We start from the raw sequence: 14,534 nt of genomic DNA, 5'->3' as shown, positions 1-14,534 counted from the left end.
TAAATTGGTCATATTGAAATGACACATTCATCCAACTTTTTCATACTTGTTTCATTTGAAGACGAATACTGAGATGAATACTCAGGTTGGTGTCTCAGCACTCGTAATATCAGCCTTACATTTTCCTGCTGTAACCAAATGGTACCACTGAGTGGCGTTGCATGACTGCAGCTCATTGCTAATAAGTCAGTCCTGTACACTGTCACTGTTGCGAATGTCATGAAAATGTTATTATCCCACAGAAGCATTCAAGTGTTACAATTTTAATTTTTTTTATTGAGACGTGGCAGTAAGGTTTCAGCAGGTGTTTGGGGAAAGCGTTTCAACAAATTAAATTCTTTAAGGAACAATACTCTCATCATAACCGTACAGTAACGCAACAACACACCAATGCCATTAGTGCGGTATTTCTTCCATGTCCAGAATACTGCCACTCGTACCATAAGATTCAATATTTTCCGTTCTCTCATGATTCAGTGAGGGTGCACAGGCTCTGTTGACCTGCTCCAGCAGAGAACATGCTACGGCTTGTGTCTGGTGAACAGGACTGGATCCTACTGGGACATTCTGTCTGGGACCGCTGATGGGACCCTGGTGGCCTTGGCTGCACTCTGTGCATAGTGATGTGTGGACTCTTGAGGCGGTCAGAGGGCTGAAGGTGGTGTGATACTGTGGGTGGCCACTGGGAGTGATGGAGGAATGGATGGGTGTCTGGGACTTGGTCTGATTATATGAGGGATCAGTGCTGGCTTGAACACTGAAGGATGGGTGGGAGTAGCTGGAATTTACTGTGGAGCACAAGGGGTGGGAGCCACTTACTGTGGAAATAGGCGTGTTGTAGACCAGCGGTGTGGCCTGACAAATTACTGGGAAGCTACTGAATGCAGAACTAATGGTCAGGAGGGACGGACCTCCCTGTGCATGAGAGTGGCTCGTGTAAGGGGAGTTTGGACTTGTTCTGGGTGTTTGAAAGGGGCCACATGGGCTCTGTAACCTATGAGTTGCGGCCCCTTCTCTGTCAGAGCAGCACAGATGTAAACAGGATGACACAGGGCTTGAAGAGTGTAGTAAGGTCGGACCTCTATCCTGGGAGGGGATTCCTCTGCAGCCCCATGCATTTCTAGCGGAGTGGTTAATTGCTTCATGATGAAGGTGCAGCCCTGTGGATATGTTTAAAGGGACGTGAGGCTGCCAGTTACCGGAAGTTGTCACACTAGGACTGGGGACCATCTGTAAACCATAAGAATATGAAGAAACTGGAGGTGTGTAGTGGAGCATAGTCATATGAGATTGCAGGAAAAGCATTATGTCATGGAGCTCCTTGGCCATGTTTGACACCTCTTGGTTCAAACTGGTCACCTGTGGAAAAGCAAAAAAATATACAGTGGATCATATACTATTTTATCATATTACAACTCATCCAAAAATAAATATAATGATATACTTCAGGTCTAGCTAGATCTAATATTGGACCATACCTCTCTGTTCAGTTTGCTGATGTTCTCTTTTACTTCATCTGTTTCCAGAAGCAGGTTAGCACTCACTTGTAACCGGTCTGAAAGGATGGAAGCATGAAATGACGTGACAGTGTTCTGGTACTCTTGTACTATTTGCTACTTATGACATATAATCCCAGATGAAGAGGATTATAGGTGCTGACTGAACATGATCTGACAGCAACAGGTTTATTCAGTCTTATGTTAGCCTAATAGCATAACTGCCTAAGTCATATAAACAAGAAAAAACACAGTTTTTAGCAAATACATTGGTGTTTTTATTGATATTGTAACAGTAAATCAACAGTAACTTAGGCAATTATGATACTGGGCTATTGATGTAATCAAATGTTTTATTCAAATCAAAATAGTTAATTTTTCATTCATAGTGTGCAAAAAAAAAGAAAAAAAAGTTGTACCTGTATTAGTCCTTGATTCACTCTGCTCTACATTAAATAGAAATGTGTGACCATTGTCCTCAATTCCATCCACCACCCTGGCAGTAAAAAAAGTTTTTTTTTAAAAAAACAATGGGGGAAAAAATGGGGTGTTACATAAATCCATTCAGATTACATGCATTTGAATAAAGAAGACTGTCTAAGTTACCTGGGGCTCAGGTTCAGAGGACTGACACAAGGTAAGGACGGCATGAGTAACTTGGAAGGCCGATGGTTCAAGCTTGGGTCACCAGTGAGACTAGGCAAAGGAGATGGAGACAGCTCCTCATTGATGAAAGGCTGAGGAGAAGGGCTGCGACCTCTACCTCCCTGAGCAGGTGATCGACAGAGGTGGAGTGCATTGATGTGCCGGAGCTCCTCTCCTAACAAGGTGCTTAGGCTGGGCTGATGGACAGGGCTGCCCATACCTTGTAGTAGAGGCATTCTTTTGTGCCGGGCATATTTGATGTTGTCCGTATAGTCTTCATCGTCTGCCTTAATGATATAGGGTAGTTTATGGTCCATGGAAACTCCCTAAGAGGAGACATTTGGAGAAACTTGGTGAAACGAGTTGCGAGTACTGTGTGTCTGTTTAGTTTCTTTGCAGGTAATATACCCATCATATTTCAAACTGCACATACAGTATAACGTTAGATAAATAAAAACTATAAATTAGTATCTAATGAATGAAAGTGAGACGTCAGAACAGAAAGAGTGACCTGAAACAGTCTTGCATATTTAGAAGCGAACTTTGGCTGAAGTGTTATTGTCATTTGTACTTTGTATTAACATGCAAGCTAGCATGGCAAGCTAAGTACAACAATGTTTTTGTGCCTATTATCTTTATGACTTGTGCATAAAGTGGACACACAATGCAACGTCTTATCTATCTTTATCTCAGCAGTTTGTATGAAGACAGACAATGTTTTACTTTCGAATTACCAAGACGTATAAAGCGCATCCAGGCTAATTACAATAGTGAGGGAAAGCCTATTTGTGATAGGTGGGGTATTCTATGGGTCTGATTGGTATATATGTGTTTCTGTTAACTTAAACAGCCATGTGCTGTATGTTTCTCTTTGCACTGGTTTTCACTGCACTGAGAGTGAAATATCTTACATCAGTTTCACTGCCCTCTCTTAAATTGTAGGTGAGGTTGTGGTGGATGTCAGTGCTGAACCGAGTGCCGTACTCTGGATACAGCCCAAGGACGTCTCTCAAAGCCCTAACGCTGATGTACTGCAGGTCACAGTAGGTCAGTGCCTTCACGTCTGCATTGGTCTTGATCACTTGGTCCTGCTCTGGGAGGTCAGCCCCTATAAGGTCACCTTTGCCTGCAGGGATTTACAAAGTGAGTGAGTTACACACAAAACTTCCAGAAATGAGAGTCAGAGTAAGTGTTTTACCCTCGGTGCATGCTCACCCAGGATGGCCAAGACCATGCCATCTTTCAGAACTTCCAGGGAACCTGAGCAGACGAAATAATTCGCTTGCAGGGCATCTCCGTGGCGAATGAGGTACTCCCCTGGTGCACAGAAGGATGTCTTGATGTGCAGGGAGAGGGAACGTAGACACCCTCTGCTGGCTCGTTCAAATACAGGCAGCTGCAAGATGTCTTTGTTCAAATGCATGGCGATGTCAGCTCGTAGTTCATCTGGGAAGTCGTGCAACAGCTAAGAGGGAGCAGATGGCAAATAAATGAGACTTTAAGCACTAATTGATGGTCGAATAAATGTGTATGTTACTGTGCTTCCGGGGATACAAACTACACACAAGTAACATTGATGAGAATGAATAAATGTAAAGTGCTTTTCAGCACTGCCCACTGACTAGACTCCTTGTATTGATAGTTGAGTCATCACATTACTGGCACGGTTACTTTCAGCTAACAAGAGCTGGTTCTGGAGTCAAAAATCACTTTACATCAGTCCTCCTTCAAAACATTTAACAACTGCTTTAATTCTAAACTAGTACTATTATTTTTAACTCTAACATAGTGCTACTGTAAAAAACCTAAATAACTTAAACATATCTTTGACCACTGCTAAAGGCACACATTGTGGTGCACTCACATGATGTGCCACCTTGCTCAGCTAAACTCCCAAAATTGGCATGTTCTCAGAAAGGAGCGTCTGTTACCTTCAACGGTGAATTAATTATCTACAGATGGTGGTGGTGAGGGTGTTAATGAGTATTCTCTCTATCCCAGCTCCCACCCTTGTAATTACAGTCAGCTTCTCCTAGATAGACTTTGGCATTGTTACCGAAATTCTATTTGCAACAAAGCACCACCTACTTAAGGAAATGGAATAAGGCTCCAGAGGATCTGAGGTGCCCCACATTTTAAGTATGACATTTCTGAATCTAGAATGCAACGCCCACACGCTATGTACTTTCTCTTCCTGAAGACTGCAGCCCACACAGTTCACGTAATGTTAAGCTACATGTTAAAGTGCCAAACTTTAACACAACGACATCTTATTGGGGCTAAACATGCAGTATGCATATACTGTATGTGATAATATATATTAAGCAGATAGGCAAATGTTTTCCTTGGCAAAATAAAAGTACTTTGCTAATTTGGGATCTTTCACCCACCTCATTGGCATTGATGCCATTGTTGACTGACCAAGTTGCCTGAAAGTACTCCAGCATCCTCTGCTTCAGCTGCTGGGGTAGCCTATGCACACGGATGAAGTCCTTGAGATCCTTCATGCGGGTGTGGTAGAGCGAGCGGCGCGAGTACATGCGCTGGATGATGGCTGTCACGTTGCCAAAGACCACTGCATGCATCAGGGCTGGAGGTGGCAGAGGGACAGGTATTGCTGCCAACACTTTTCATACATGTCCGAATGTTCTGTTACCACGTTTAAACTCACCTCCCATGAGCATAATGCAGATAGAGAAGATTTTCTCTGCATCTGTGTTTGCACACACGTTACCGAAGCCAACGCTGGTAAGACTACTGAGGGTGAAGTAGAGGGAAGCAATGTAGGCGCTAGGCATGGGGGGACCCCCCAGGGTGCTGTTGATGTAAGGTGTCTCCAAGCGCTTCCCCAGCTCTTGAAGCCAGCCTGGTGACAGACGTCAGAAGATGGTTGTATAAGACTAATGTGGGTGGAGGGGGGCTTTTAGGTGACTGAACTTTAGGACATCGGTTACTTTGTTTTTGTCTAATTCAGCTTCAATGTCTGACCTGTTTGGTCAGCAACAACGAGTGGCATAATAAAAACTGATATAATGTATCGCTGGTGATATAATGAAACTATTCTGTGACCTACACTTCCTCTGGAAAATGACGCAGAGGCACTGAGGCATTGAAGTAAAAGGCAATGACCGAGGAGGGACATTACACTCTTGATGAGCTGGTGTGGGAGCTGCCAGACACAAATACAGCACACTCACCTATGTCCCAGGTAATGGGGTCACTGCTCTCTATCTCCATGCGCCCGATGACATACCAGACACAAGCCATCCAGTGAGCCAGCAGAGCGAAAACAGACATGAGCAGAGTCAGGACCACAGCGCTGTACTGGGAGTAACGATCCAGTTTCTGTAAAAGACGCAGCAAACGCAGCAGGCGAACTGTCTTCAAGAGATGCACCAGGGAAGTCTGAAGAAAAAGTGGGAGAACACATGTTGATTTGGAGTAACATTGCCTTTTCCTCTCCAAACTACTGTCTTTCATGTCTTTCTTTCTTTCTTTTTTTTTTTAGCAAAACCAAAGTTAAAGTTTAAAGTGAGACATGTCTTCATGCATCAGCTGACGTGTTCGGCAGAGTAACACTAAGCCAGGAGAAAACAGGACAAACAAGAATGCTCAGTGAAGTGTGTTAATGCAGAGAAATGATCATCTTCTCAGTCCACCGCTCCGAGAGGATAACTCTAAAACTTCAGTCCTAAAGGAAAGTATACAACAAAGGGGACATATCATACTTCCAAGTATGTAAAAAAAATGACAGTCTTACCACTGTGATGTTGAAAGCATAGAGGAGGTCAAAGGGGAGTGCAGCAATCAGATCCACAAAGAACCAGGTAGTACAGTAATGGAGGCAGATGGATTGGGCATCGTACACTACCTGACCTGACCGACTCACATAGGTGGTGCGGAAATTCAGGATGATGTCTGAAAAAAGGATTTAAACGTGAAAAAAGCATCATGAAGAGAATGTAATAGAAAGGTAATTTGATAGAGTTAAGTTTGAAATGGGTACCTTAGGTACAAAGCAATTTTTTAAAAAAATAAATAAATAATGACATTTCAATAAACACTAATAAATGTGTAAAATAGTTCTAAACTATTAATGTAAAAATGTTTTACCATCACTGTTCATTATTTCAGACATTTTCGGTGTTACTTTATACCAGGTTACACCTCTAGAGATTTAAACTGACAAATATCGTGGCCGTATTTCCGTGTAACATGACCCAATTATCCCTGGCAGTATATTTTACCTGACTTTTTTTTTTTTTCTACACTAAAAACTAAAGTGGGACGACACAGTGTTGTGGTGGTCTGGGTCTGTATCTGACTGGGGCCTTTCTGTGCGGAGTTTGCATGTTCTCCCTGAGTCTGTGTGGCCTCTCTCCAGGTACTCCGGCTTCCACCCAACGTCCAAAGGCAAAAATGTGCCGTAGGTGTGAGTGTGAATGGTTGCCTGTCTCTCTGAGACTGGAGACCTGTCTAGGGTGCCTCTTATGCAGTTGGGACAGCTTGGATAGGCTCCAGCCCCCCCACAACCTCCCAGAGGACAAGCAGTTGTAGAAGATGAGATTAGACGAAAACTAAAGTTCTCCTTAAGTGTTGGCAAAGACTGAATGAGGGTAAATTTAAGTGAAACTGGCACAGCAACAGTAGTTGTACGTTGACATGAAACATTTTTTAATTTACAAGGAATAGTATGTGATACCACACAAGCTAAATCTGCTCACTGAATGTCTCCAGACAAACCTGTTGAGAGACAGGGAGACAGGGAGGCTTGTGACAGATGTGCTATCGCACTTTCTTTGGAGAAAATTGGGACAAAGTGAGAGAAATCTAATTATGATCCATAACCTTGGGGCAACAGAAGCTCCCTGAGTGGGCGTGATTAGGTGGAGGCGGGGGGGAGGTCGTGTGTTAAGCATCGCCACGGAAACCGCTGCTGTTGCACTGAGCGACAGGTCACTCTTAATTTAAATCTAACGTTGCTGTCTCCTCGTAAGGCTTTGTCACTTCGTGAGATGCTGCAACATAACAAAATATCTGGAGTAAAAACCACATCACAATTAAAACAGTCGCACAAATACATCATACCAAGTATGAAGAGCATCTCCACTGCGATGTCGCTGCCTATTGTGCTACGGCTGACAAGTGACTGGCGGTCAGCGCCCTCATCGTGGCTAACAAAGCAGACGTTGTAAGGCACGGTGACGGCCACGTAGAAGGTCGCCAGCAGAATGAGCCAGTCCCACAGGGCCTTGGAGATGCTGTAGTGCAGCAGGATAAAGCGGGACTTTTTCACGGCGGCCACCTTGTACTCGGGCAGGGATGGTTTCTGGAACACACTCTGAAAACACAACGAGACACCGAGCTCTGAACTTTGCGCGCTCTCTGTGACGCCCTGGTTGCTGCAGAAGGAGACTCGACACAGTTAGAGAGAATGAGCTCGCGTTGATGAATATTCACGTCTGAAGTGGTTTTTATTTACAGCTGCCCTCAATTTTGGAGCATGATGAAGAATCTTGAAATCATTGTAGCTATACTAGTTTTTGGTATGACTGTTGGATAAAATAAGTGGATAGAAAAACGTTAAATTAATAAGCTACAACCACAGCAAGCTTCAGTGAAAATGTCATCTGCAGTGACAAAGTAAATAGCACAAAAGTTCAGTTATTAAGGAGGCTTTGTGATTTCAAGCCAGGTGTTTGCACTCACATTGGTCAGCTTCCTCTTCCCCCTCTGGGTGAAAAGGTTGCTCATGTGGTGCAGGACAGTTCTCCCCCTCTCCCGAGCTTGGGATAAGTGTGTTTGGTTGCTTTTTCTGCTGTGGTGAGCCACCTCTGACGCGCCTGCGAGGAGATTAATTGTCCCGTGTAAACTGCGTCGTATAACACTGAATTGCATAAATGAACGTGACAAAATGGCATGGTTCAAATCAGGGTAGGAGCTTTTAACGGCTGCATGCAGACAGGTCCTCACCATCTCCTTGAGCATAGTGGAAGCTTTTCCCGTGTGATTCACTGACGTCTTTGAAGGATAACAGGAACAGCACCACCTCACCTTTCTCGTTTTTAATTGGTACGATATCCAGCAGGCACCAAAATGGATTTCCTGAGGGTATTAAAGATGTTATTTTAGAGAGATTACCCAATAAGGCCGCCAGACAATTGTTTCGCCAAAATGACAAATTGGATTTCTTTTGAAACTCGAGCACGACAAATGTTCCGACAATCACAGAAAGGCAGGACAAATGTATAAATAGAGAAATCATCTCCTAGATTGTGTTCAATACAACAGGTTTACATTGAAAATGTAAAAGCGTGTGTTTCAATTACAACTCTGTGATCCTCACCATTTTTCTTATAAAAGCAGACTTCTCCCTGGTACTCCTGCTGGCCTTCCAGAGCTTTGTCCACCTGTTGGACAACGTTTTCATTGGTCTCCGCTCCATGAAGGAAGCTGCACGTGCAGGTTTTCTGCATCGCCTCAGTCCGAACAAAACCGGTCAGCTCACAAAATCCGTCAGAGCAGTAGACGATGGGGTAGCCATGACGACCCTGAGCATTTCCCAGTAGGAAGTTACTGTCTGCGAGGACAGAACAGAAAGACCACAGGTGGAGCTAAAGCTGTGGACGCTGAGTGACTGCACAACAAGAAATATTCAGTGAGATAGCTGCCGCTCTGGCAGAAAACTTTCAGACACGGCAACCAGATTCTTTGGATGTCCTTCTCCTTTTTTTTCCCCCATCTCCAGTGAACTTGTGATTCAGTTGCTGAAGGACGAGACAGAAAAGAACTTTTTTCATCTTTACTTACTTCTCCTTTCAGTTATATATAATGGTCTAATTTACAGACCACCAGAGACGGCTTTGAGGTTTGCAGGTGGAGTGTATGAAGTCTAAGGATACAGACTATGGGAGGCCACAGTGTGCTCAACAGGAGGCCAGGAAGTTACCCTCAGTAAGTCTTGGGACCTAAATTAGCACGTGGAGTGTTTTCACTGCAGAAACACACACATGCTTGTAATACTGTAAGTGTAATAGCACTAAATCCACTCAAACCAGTGTTAAATCCTCCTTTCTTAAAGGTTGCAATGGGAAATCTTCTATAAGGGGGTGCTATCCCAGCTGTGACTGGGCGAGAGGTGGGGTACGCCCTGGACAGGTCTCCAGTTTATCACAGGGCTAACACACACAGAGACAGACAACCATTAACACTCAAACCTACAGCCAATTCAGAGTCACCTAACGCGGCTTCAGTGTTAACCACCATTTACTATGCGGCAAGAAATCGTTTTAAATAATGTTTTCAGTTTTGGGGGATGTAGTTTAAAATGCTGTTGAGCTTTGTATTGTGCTGACATGTATCTATCATGTATATATTTAAATGTTTGTACTTTGTTAATTTTATGTCACGGAAAATAACTACGACATAAAAGATAGTAGCACCGAGAGTTCAGTGCACTGCAGTTTTGGAAAACAAATGGAAAACGTGTAACTCTAGAGTCCAAAGCGAATTAAGAAAACATATCCAAGCTGAACATTCAGAAACATTCTGCTAATTAAGCGGCCAGAGCCAAAACCTGAAGCCTCGTTCCAAATGCTGAAATGTGCGCATGTTGTACAGATGGCAATGGAAATGAGCTTCAAATATGGTAAATAATATAAATCCAGCAATGAGCCTCAGTCTGTTCTGAAAAACATAAAAAAAAGAAAAAAAAAGAAAAAAGGAACCCACTGAACCTGGCACCTGTTGAAACACTGTTGAGTAACGGCAGGAAATGAAGGCGACTGAGCAGAAGACAATATAATATGATGGCATGACATGCAGGCTGTGACGGAAATACAGTAGGAAGAGTTTGCCTCAGAAATTAGCAGGTCGGTCATTTTTATATTTCTGGTTTCTTGAGACTATCTGCAAGAGCTCCCCCTGACCCCCTGCTTTATTTAGTCACTTATAAACTGCAGCACGGTTTAAAAGAACACCTGAGGGGTCATGCTCTGTACTGTAAAAAGAAACAACAGCCAGCCATAGTTCTTTAACGCAAGTGTCCTTCCAGTCACTTAATCATTCAATATTGAGACAAATACAGAAATAAATAAGTACAAATACAGTCCACTGAAGTGTCCTCATTCATTCATTCATTCAGTCAGTCACTGTTAGAATGTGTGCAAATAAAATGTCAAATAAGTTCTTTGTTTGACTGTGCAGCCAGACACTGTGATGCTGCAGCCACAAGGACAACGCTGAGCAGCTGCACTGCAGTCTGCTGTAATGTAAGGTTTTGTATTCTCACTGCAGCCACACAAGTAAACACCGTCATTAACGCCACAGTTGTGAAAAAAAAATAATTTGAACACCCTCAAAGTGTTCCAGAGGAAAAGACACTCAATTAGTAAAGTGTGGGTGCGTGCTACCTGATGTGTGCGTAGTTAATCTCACAAGAAGCTAAATTAAGATCTTTCTACACTTGTGTTGCTATGGCAATTTGCGCAGATACAGTAAAAAGAAAAAAAACATATGGCAGTGCTGCATTTCACATCTATGGGGTTACCAAGACAGCGTGGCCTCTGAAACACACATATAGTCAATAAAGGATGCACAACATTAGGATCATTCTGATTCATACGCAACATATTTTACTGGTTTGAACGATTGTGAAGCTCCACTGAGGTTTCGAGTGAACCTTCAAAATCATAAAACGCCGGGGATCTTTTGGGTCCATTGTGCAGATTGTCATATCCTCCATCACCTACAGCAATTAATCCTTTCAGGACTTATGCAAATCAGTCCTGTCTCAGCGCGCGAACAATCGTGATATGGATGAATCCCTTTCCACTTTTGTTCAGGTACTGTCTCTGAAATCAAATCCTGCGACCGTCTCTCCCTCAGCCTGTTTCTATGGAGTCGCTTTATTCAGACAAAACACAGCCACAAAGAAGCTGGTTCACTCTGACAGACGTCAAAACTTGGTGGCCCTAAGGATTATATGTGAAACACAAATTGCTCTGTAGCGTATCACCAGTACTGCACAGGTGGCATCACACTTTTCAGTGAATGTTATTTCTAAACTTCTAACGCTAATGCATTTACATCCTATTTGTTAGTTTTGTAATATAGTCATTGTGTGTCAATGAATGAACTGCATGATCACATTTGAGAAGGAGAAAGATTCAGTTCAAGACTCACAAGGCGTCTTGATATTTGATACCCCTTCCTCTGTAAAAACACTGTGTTATATAACATGAACATTACTCTACTCCATCAGTTTCATGTCAATTACCATCTTAACCTATGTGTTGTAGTCATGTGAGTGAGTAGATGAATAAATTAAGTTGTTGTAAGAGCTTGCATGCTATTTAATTAGCTCTGGGCCTCTATTTATTTTAATTAATCTCGCCGCTCTCATATCAGGACCACATTGAAGCCACCTCATTCCCTCTTCACGGAGCATCTTCCAAGAGCGTCTTCACATGGAAAGGCTTTTCAATTCAATCAGGACCTATTCAAGGCTATTCAAGAAGGCTGAATGGCGCTCTGCTCTGAAGACATCTCTTGTCATTTGGCCCCTGCTCCTCCCACGCAACCACTCGGTCAATCCACCCACTAGCACATCCCATACAGGAGGTATTGTGGCGGGTAAGATGTGTGCGGCTCTCATGTGTGCAGAAGCACTTCTATTCGTGCACGACAGCGAGGACAAGAAGCCCAGGAATATACACAGCAGTCGTGCCATCACGGTGAACCCGTGAATTTGCTAAGCTGTAAAGGACGTGCGCGGTCAGACCCGAAACATGAAGACGGAAGAATGGAAATGGAAGAAGGGCGGGGGACCATCGTCCATATCTTATAGTGTAAAAATAAACACCTGTTGTATAACTGTGCTATTTTAAAACTCTAATTTAACAACACAAAGACCAGTATTAAATGCAAGGTGCATCAGTTATATTTTATATTCTGCAGTGCAGGATTTTCCGTACTAAAGATTGTGTTCTAACTAATGTAATATTACAAATAACAAATGAGCATTTGCTTTTTACTTGAACATAAATTTGAGAAGATATTGAAAGTCTCACTGTTTAAGTTTTGGATGCGTAACTCTTCATTTTGAACTCACCGATTGTGTAAACTGACTGGTAAAAGGAAGAACAAAAGCAAACACAGAGCCATTTAGTTTGTCTAACATTTCACCTATGTGTTTAATTGCAGTGGTTTTGGTTTGCTGTGTGTTTGATTAAATCTATAACTGCGGCCACACGGCAGCAAAAAATCCTATTTTCATCAAAACACTAACCTTCTGAGCATCCGTTTAATTGCGCCTCTCTTGTCACACCGTGTGCCCCGCGCTTGACTCAGAAACATCAAAGTGATGCATGAAGCAAAGGTCAGGAAAATGTCGTTTAAAGCCTCATGATAAGAAGAATATGTTAGACACATGTTAAACAGGAAAGACAAAAATGTGTGGAAGTTTATTTTATACACTCATATATACAGAATTCATACTGCTGTTGAAGGATTTGGTTTAATACCTTTTTTTTTTGGTTTGTTTTTGATAACGACCTGATATGAAATGCATTAATGTCAGCCATGAAACATGCTTATATTCAGTATTTGAAGACAATGCCTTAAATGAGCATTTTTCAGTGTCAGTGTCAGTCCTAAAGTAGGTTACTGAAATGCCACAGGCTAAAATCCCCAAAGCTAGCCTGATATAGAGCTGCATTCTTAAACCTGAGACAAAACTATTAATATTCATATTTTCATATAACTGATATTTTGAATGATGTCCTTCACGACAACAATGCCGGAAGCAAAGTGTTGTCACAAATAGCAAAATCAGTATACAGTAAGATATACTTCCAGACCTTGTCCCAAAAATACTTACGAGTGCCATCAAAGTGGTTTGCAATGGAGTCCAGGAAGGTGTTTTGTGGAGCGAGGAGACCCTTCATCACAGGCATCTTGTGCTGTATTAACAAAACGTCGCAGGGTCCAAAAGTTTCCCACCGTCCCCCAAAAGACGACCGGAAAGAGAAAAACCTGTGCCTCTCGCTGGGCTCGCCTGTGTCTCTCCTCCTTCACTCGAGTGTAAGTTGTTTTTATGTGATGTCGTGAGGATGGAACTGCAAACTTGCATCACAGAGAAATCCAATTTCTTCTTTGGAAAAAAACCAAAACAGGCTTTTATCTCTCTAAAGCTTCTCTCTCAGTGCTGAATCTGAAGATTTCAGGTGCGGCTGCTCATCCTCTGCACCGCTCCAGCATCACAGCTAAAGTCTCACTTGCTCCTCAGTCGGTCTAACTCCACTCACCATGGTTCTTGTCAACTCTGTCTCTCTCCCTCTCCCTTCCCCGCGCTCTCTTACAACAGCCTGAACCATCCCCCTTTCCACACTCTGTGAATTTATCCGATATCTCTGCCTTCTCTCTTTCTTTCTCACAAAATACCCTCCTACTTGTCACTCCCAAGAAAAGTTTTTCTCAGACTACCTGCTCTTGCTGCCTCACACCCTATACCTCTGTACCTTTTCTAAAACTCCTCACTGCAAGGTATAAGTGACATGCTTTTCTGTCGCTCAGGCTGCAAGCATGCTAGTTTTTTTTTTTCTTTTTTTTTTGCTGTAGACCAAGGGTCTTCTGGAAATGTACTGCAGTACCTTCGCGGACCCCCTGTTGAAGACCTATGCTGTGGAGCAGGATTCTATTCAGTGCTGTAAAACACAACGTATCTATAGAGGACGCATCTTTTCATCGGCCGCTCTGCGGGCGCACTGAGGCCAGAGGTCGTTGTGATTCAGGCACGCAGCTTGATGAAAAGCTTTCTGACGAGTCCAGCCTGTTCTGTATTTCACATTTTCCTTACCATCTAGCTACATTCATCACCACCTCAGCACACACCCCTGAATGCACTGTCACCATAGCACACACCGTTTGGACGGAAACACATGCAGGTTGAATGAGATCCCTGCCTATTACCATTTCCACCAGGTTCCATATGTTAATGTAAAGCTTCCGCTGAGACTTGACATTTCAATGAGGCGTTATTAAAAGCTATATTTATACATGGAAATGTCAAAAAAAAAAAAACACACACACACATACACACTTTCATATCAAAGACAAACTTGTTGGATGATGATTTTGATTGGATATTTAGAGTTTTTTTTTTTGTTTTTTTTTGGAGGCTGAACCTTTGCATTGTAAATACAGTAGGCATTTGGCAGGTTGAGTCAGGTATCTGCACCGTCTTGCTGAGCAGCAGTCTGTCGTTCCCTGCATCATTAAAGGTGTGTGGTTCTACTCTGCAGCGTGCCAAATTGGTGGACTGTTCTAACGAGCTTCAGAGCTGAATTCCCGGTCAAGTAGACCAAACTCTGTAACTACAAGCGAAATGGTTCA

The 14,534-nt window shown here is 42.9% G+C and overlaps 1 protein-coding gene across 1 annotated transcript; it reads right to left on the bottom strand.

The window, feature by feature from the left end:
• Positions 1–259: 259 nt before the first annotated feature.
• kcnh4a (potassium voltage-gated channel, subfamily H (eag-related), member 4a) lies at positions 260–13,966 on the bottom strand. Its single transcript, XM_047571655.1, has 15 exons — positions 13,021–13,966; positions 8,488–8,721; positions 8,115–8,246; positions 7,851–7,984; positions 7,230–7,482; positions 5,902–6,059; positions 5,339–5,546; positions 4,813–5,007; positions 4,532–4,731; positions 3,357–3,606; positions 3,053–3,267; positions 2,103–2,467; positions 1,916–1,992; positions 1,479–1,555; positions 260–1,359 (listed from the first exon to the last, which is right to left on the bottom strand). Exons 1-15 carry the CDS (start codon positions 13,094–13,096, stop codon positions 397–399), a joined length of 3,537 nt encoding a protein of 1,178 aa, XP_047427611.1. The 5' UTR covers positions 13,097–13,966; the 3' UTR covers positions 260–396.
• Between the last annotated feature and the right edge of the window lie 568 nt (positions 13,967–14,534).

This window comes from Mugil cephalus, chromosome 20 (genome assembly GCF_022458985.1).
Source record: "Mugil cephalus isolate CIBA_MC_2020 chromosome 20, CIBA_Mcephalus_1.1, whole genome shotgun sequence".
Lineage (NCBI taxonomy): Eukaryota > Metazoa > Chordata > Actinopteri > Mugiliformes > Mugilidae > Mugil > Mugil cephalus.
This window is presented reverse-complemented; position numbering and strand designations above follow the sequence as displayed.